The sequence below is a fragment of the Salvelinus fontinalis genome, chromosome 11 (genome assembly GCF_029448725.1).
Source record: "Salvelinus fontinalis isolate EN_2023a chromosome 11, ASM2944872v1, whole genome shotgun sequence".
In the NCBI taxonomy this organism is placed as follows: domain Eukaryota; kingdom Metazoa; phylum Chordata; class Actinopteri; order Salmoniformes; family Salmonidae; genus Salvelinus; species Salvelinus fontinalis.
Genome location: NC_074675.1, coordinates 40225632 through 40232095, shown reverse-complemented (window position 1 = coordinate 40232095; position 6464 = coordinate 40225632). Strand labels below are relative to the sequence as shown.

The 6464-nt window shown below is 39.6% G+C and overlaps 1 protein-coding gene across 1 annotated transcript; it reads left to right on the top strand.

Moving 5' to 3' along the window:
- The first annotated feature begins 675 nt into the window (after positions 1-675).
- On the top strand, positions 676-5864 carry LOC129865735 (leucine rich adaptor protein 1-like). The gene is made up of 2 exons (XM_055938720.1): positions 676-1313; positions 3873-5864. The coding sequence occupies exons 1-2, from the start codon at positions 1104-1106 to the stop codon at positions 4269-4271; spliced, it is 609 nt and encodes a 202-aa protein (XP_055794695.1). The 5' UTR covers positions 676-1103; the 3' UTR covers positions 4272-5864.
- Positions 5865-6464: the final 600 nt, after the last annotated feature.

Sequence of the window (6464 nt, the reverse complement as noted above, 5' to 3'; positions counted from 1 at the left end):
ATAATTTCTGCAACACTTGTGGAGTGCAATGTCATGATTCATAAACATTTACTCTCCTTATGTGCCATGACAGCTAAGAGCACATTACTATGTGGACAAAGTAGAATCAAATAGAATGTCATTTAATAGAATAGAATAGAAAAAACGAAAGGATCCTCATTCTCATTAAGTTGTATAGCCTACTTTGCCATTCTTGTGTAGGTAATGTCAATTCTCATGTATTGCCACAAGGGGGTAGAAGTGTGAAGTCCAATACGACTTGAAAAAGAGTCAATCAGAGCAAAATTAATTTGTGTTGCTTTGAAGATATATATCATTATTAATCAGGTCAAACTTAGGTTAATTTGTTTGCTTTAAACTCGTTCAAGATAGCTTTTTAAAATGTATTGGTTTTATTATGCTGGTTTAATAACAATGTATGCAAATAGGCCATTAGGATGGCTACACAACATTGGTTTGAATTCAAATAAATTCAGAAATAGTTTACTGTAGCCTACTTTGCTGACATGAAATGGCAATTTAATCCGTTGTATGATTGAACTGATGATACTGATGAAAATACTGTAGGCTACCATATGGGTGTATTTTGTGCACAATACACAAAAATATATGCTGCGACAATTGCCTTATCATTACGGCAAACAGGCGTAGTTTCTTAGTCCCACTTGTCCGGGGTGTAAGGTTTCAGTCATAAACTGTGTGGTTGAGCAGCACGTCGTCATCCTACTGTGCCGCTCCGTGGTACGAATATTGTTTCAATTGTCACCGCTGACACCCCGGCGCAAGGGACTTCCAAATCTCTCAATTCACGTCTGTAGTGGCTGTGCTACAGTAATAACAGGGGTTGTTTCTGTTTTGTTTTGAATTGCACTCTAAAGTTTGAGTTGGTGATAAGAATTGGATTGGGAAACTGTGTTACTGTGCGCCTATGGATATAGCAGTCGCGTTCAACATCAGACCTTCATCCAGGCTATGACCTTTTCTTCGGAAGTGAAATCAGACGGAGCCATCAAGCCACTGAACCCCATACGTTGCTCTCTGTGTTATTTCTACTGCACGTAGCATATATCGTTTTCCGTTTATATTCTTACTGCAATTCTATCATGGAAGAGGACAACGTGTTATCCGATTTTAAGGATATTGAGAAAAAGTTGGGTCGCAGTGTTCCTGAAAGTCTCATTCGTTCCCTAGCGGGAGGACATCATCATCACGACAAACATGAGGATAGAAAACCGGCGACACCGAAGAACCGCTCAAACTCTGCTGACGTAAAACGACTGGAGAGCAAGATATTATTTTTGAAACAGGAAATGGTAGGCTATGTGGTTGCCTTAAAAGATGCATCTTCAAATATATGTCCGTCTGTCGCTGTTGGGTCAGTGAGTTGTTTCATGCAGTAAGCCTATAATAAAGTTTGTTGAATACCGAAGTAGATATTCAAATCCGGTACAATTGCAATTCGGACCCAGGCTTTTTCAAGTCAGTTCACTGCTCCTTCAAAACCATGCTGTATATTCATTGGTGCATTGCATGTACCATCGACACAAGATAACAAAAAAGCTTTTAGCTGCAGTAGTCTAGCTGTTGCAGCTGTTTGCTTTAGGCTTTAATGGAACTTGGACGTTACGTTATTTCACTGACCTGTGATATGATAACTCGGCATGTTATGCAGTAACTTCCAGACGACTGATGGTAATCCAACTGTATTGCCATTGTGTTCACAGGGTATACTTTTGACATCTCAGAAGTTTATGGATTACTTAAAATGCCGCCTGGTCGCAAGGCGTTGGAAATATGTATATAATAGTGAGTGGCATGTCTTGTTTATGTCTCATTGACTTCCACTGTAACTCCATCATCTGAAATAGAAGTAGAATACACACAACCGGGTACAGTTTTTTTGCCATATTTCTGGCCGCCATTTAATACACAACAAGACAATGGGAGTCGGTGTCTCAATCCCAAAACGATCGACATTGGCCCACCTCTTAAATAACCAATTATATTGCGTGTTGAGCTATAAATCTATTGATTTAGTGATGTTTCTCACCCTCTCTCAGCTACAGATGTGATGCCACCCAGTTTGCGAAAACCATTAACACTTGCTCTCTACACATAACAACAGCAATGCATAGTTCTTAACTGGCTTGCCTAGTTAAATAAAGGTTCAATTAAAAAAAATCCAAAATAAATTGTCAGGTATCACGCAGGCAGACAATTCTCACCTCAATTAACTTACACAAATTCCAAACTCAACAAAAATACAGGAGGATAGCCTGGAATTCAAATTGATTATCTTGGATTCCATGCTATTACTAGCCTTGTTTGACCCCCTGTATTGAGAAGACCCCCCACCCCTTTTAAGGCTTAAGGTCAGTCAAGGCATTAGGACCCTTGAACAGATGGTCAAATTGACAAGAGTGTGTACAGAAGGGTACTGTGTCATTGCCTGGTTAACCAACTGAGGAAAAATACCTCTCTTGTGTTCGTTTCCATGTTGAAGTCATTGAAAGGGTGGTTCATAATACGATTATGATGACAGGCCCAGTAAACTATAATAACAGAGAAGATATCCCACCCGGGAGTGCATTTTGCCGGACACAAAGGCATATCGTGATGGAGGAAAGCTAGTCTTTGTGTTCTGACTGGACAGTCAAAAATGATATTGATGACAACGACTGAAATACACCCACCATGCTCTATTGGGAGTAAAGCAGAAAAATAGCAGTATTATTCCATTGAGTTGAATTACATTTAAAACAGGTATAGTCCGCTGTGCTCCCTAGTCCCTACTATAGTGAATGGCACATTTGGGCCATCTAAGGCTTTTGCTCTGCTGTCACTTCTTCAATCCAATTAGGCTGCTTTTCTCTTGGCCATTTGGCTAACCGACTGGTTCACTTTACAATATACATAGAGGGATTAACAGTTTGTCAAATCTGTATAGGATTGACTTGTATTGCCAGCAACTCCAGTTTTAGACAAACGTTCAGAATAATGTAACTAGTTTTTAACAGAGTTCAGAAAATATCTTAAAACATAAATCATAAGTAAGTATTGTTAGATACTAAATCAATGAAGTTGAATTTCAATGACTAACAAACAAGCAGCAGTAAATTACATTAGCTATACCCATCTTGTGATTCACCACCCCATTCAAGCCAACTTTAATTGACACTGCTAATCCTTCTGTAAAATTCCACTATGCTCCGGCTGGGCGTCTGTGCACACATAAAGGACAGGTTATATCCGTAATCAAACACTGGCAGCATTATGAGCTAGTCACGATCAACTCCCAAAAATGGCACTGTTTTATAGCCAGCCAGCTGTCCGGGCCATTGTGTCAGCCTTGTCAAACACTATCTGGCATAATGCTTTTTGACTGGCTCGAGACTGCTGCTACTGACTGTCCATTGGTGTAAACGGCTGTCTATTTGTCACTAGTAGCCAGGGAAAATCTTATTGTGAAGTGATAAATCAATGGTGGTACTGTATGGGTGTCAGGGCGAGAATGTCCTGCTATGCCCTCATGCTGTTACACGCCAAGGATGGAATGATTTCCTGTGGCATGCTTTTTTGTTTTACCTTTGTCCTTGTCCACATGCCAAAGAGTAGAGTGGTGTCTTTACAATCCCCAAGGGACAATTTGCTTTTCAGCATTACTTTGCCAACTCAAAATACATGCTGGTGATGTTCTTCTCACAAGAATGGAATAGGAAAGCAGTGAATTTAGAGAACAAATAAGATCGTAGGCCTAATTTTTGGAAGTGTGATATTGTGTGTAAAAAAAAAAGGCTTTCAACTTGTCAATGTTGCTTGTAAAAATCTATAATAAAGTCCTAAAATGAATCTCCTTCTAACACCAAACGCAGGCCCACCTCCGTGCAATCGATGTCAAGCTGATGCAGCAGCTGATGTCAATCAACGAGGGCATCGAATCCCTCAAATGGGTGATGGAGGACAAGGGGGGCATAGCCAGTCGTGAAAGCAGCCTGACTGGCAGCTTGTACAGCTTAACGGACAGCGAGGACGACACCTCTCCACGAGGCAGCTTCACCAGTCTGCATGACGGAAACAGTGACGGATTGGACGGGATATCCGTGGGCAGCTATCTGGATACGTTGGATGAGTTAGCCGAGGACCTTTCAGACCACCCTTCTCCGACGGATCTTAATCTTTTCTCAGATATACCCATTATAGAGGACAAGACTTTCAGCAAGCCACCCATGCAAGTCAGAGTGGATTCCGATGAGTACTATTGCTTTGGATAGTGCTATAACCAACACAGGCAAAGACCACAGGGTTATTTTACCTAGCGTTATCAATGAGTTGGCATGGTAATAGTTCATTACAAATGTTTCATAAGTTGTCTTGTTCATTGAGCTCGCTGTGGGAAATATAGCACATGGATGTTTCCCTTGATGATCTGTTGTTTTCCTGCTGCTAAGTATTTTACAGTGACATTTTAAGTTTACCTTTATTTAATTGGCAAGTCAGTTGAGAACAAATTCTTATTTACAATGACGGCCTACCAGGGAACAGTGGGTTAACTGCCTTGTTCAGGATTTTTATCTTGTCAGCTCGTGGATTCGATCCAGCAACCTTTCGGTTACTGGCCCATTTAAGTGGGTTTACAACAGGCAAATACTCAGTTGTGCTATTTTGTATCTTAAAACCAAATTCTTTTCTGTCTTTGATGCATTTACACCTCACTAAACCTTAGCCACTTGTCGCCAGTTCGGAAGAGCTTTAAACATAATTGAGAATTCAACAAAGGTGCAATTTATCTGCCCTCAACAATATGAACTACAACCACAATCAACAGGTCTGAAACAAAAAGGGGGAAAAACGAAAGTAATGCTAAGTAGTGCTCTCTCATCCTCATCATCTTTGGTGTTGCGTTCGAGTGCTCTTACCAAGACCCTCCCCTTGAATCCTCCAGGAGCGTGGATGCGACTCTTTGACGGGGAATCTTACTTACAAATCGAACCTTTAGGAAGTAATTTGTTGTTTGTTTTGTTGTTAGAACAGCACGACTGAATTGGCAAAAATGTGATGGGTTTTTCACAAAATTTTCATTCAGTGCACTCTGACTGTATACCAAAGAGTCTGATACCTCAGTCTCTTTTTTTCTTTTTCACTTAGATATCGTGTCTTTGGTTAGCCGTTCATCCATCCGAACTAAGTTAATGTATTAGATAAGGAATTTGTGGTAATTTGGAGCATTAGTGGTTCCATGCGGAGACATCGGCTGGACTGGTTTAGTGCGGCAGAAATACTGTTTTCCCTCATCTAGAGGTTGTATCATTCAAGTGCAATTTGTGAACATGCCAAATCACTGTATTTTAGCTCATCTACTAAATATGGAAGCTATTAAAATTAAAATAAAACATAGATTTTTACAGTTATATGCGTACATATTAAACATTGGACAGACATTGTTCTTGCTTGCTTTTTTATTTAGACAGATGGCAGTCAAATTGCCATGCCAACAAGGTCGTTATTTTACTCTTTTTGTTTTGTTTTACCACAAGAGATGAATTGCAAACCATTTACAAAGTGGAAATCTTGACATTCACAACACTCAGTTCATTTAATTACTAGATAGTATTTGTTGATCACAGTTTATACCTTACTGTTGAACTAGTCAACTAGTTAATGACTGGTAACTAACAAAATTCAAGTACAAAAGTAAGGCCATTTATTTCTGTACAAAGATGATATAGCTTTAAGCTCCACTTTCTGTGTCGATTCACATTACCTGTGAGTATTGTTTCGTGTTGCTTACTTTTTAACGTTGTAATTTATTGTTTTTATTGGTGTTGTTGAAAGGTTTGTTGGGGAAAATAAATAATATATTGTGATGGTCTTCTTTCTCAGTTTCTGTATACAGTTGGTTTATTCTACAACTTCTCTCACACACACACACACACACACGCTGGTTCACACAATTACCATCTTGTGGTAACATGCAATTAGTGGAGAGAATTGTTGGATTATTTATTAAAACCACAGAAGCGATTATATGCGGATTTTTAAGATGAGGCAGTCTTGCTCCATTTTTGTCAGACTAGTGAAGTTCCAGCATGTGGCAATTTGACCAATGTACCATAGATAATTGTGCTCAGTTAGATCTAGATTCTATCAGATTCGAGCTAACTGACACCCGCATAATGGTTGTTTTGGCTGTGTCGGAGGTGGAACTGCGTTAGATCTGTCAAATCTACAAGCGGCTCCCGACATCATACCTAAAGTGGAAATTGCCATTGGCTGCATAGAGTCGCATTAAGAGAAATCCCATGCAGCCTTGTTCACAAATTCGAACACTGAGATGTATAGTAATCTACACCTCGATTAGGCAGCTAGAAATCCTCATTATTTTGTTTAATGATTTCCAATTTGAGCTTCATTATTTCTATATAGCCTACACTTTCTCATTCTGAACTTCTAACGCATGTGGGATG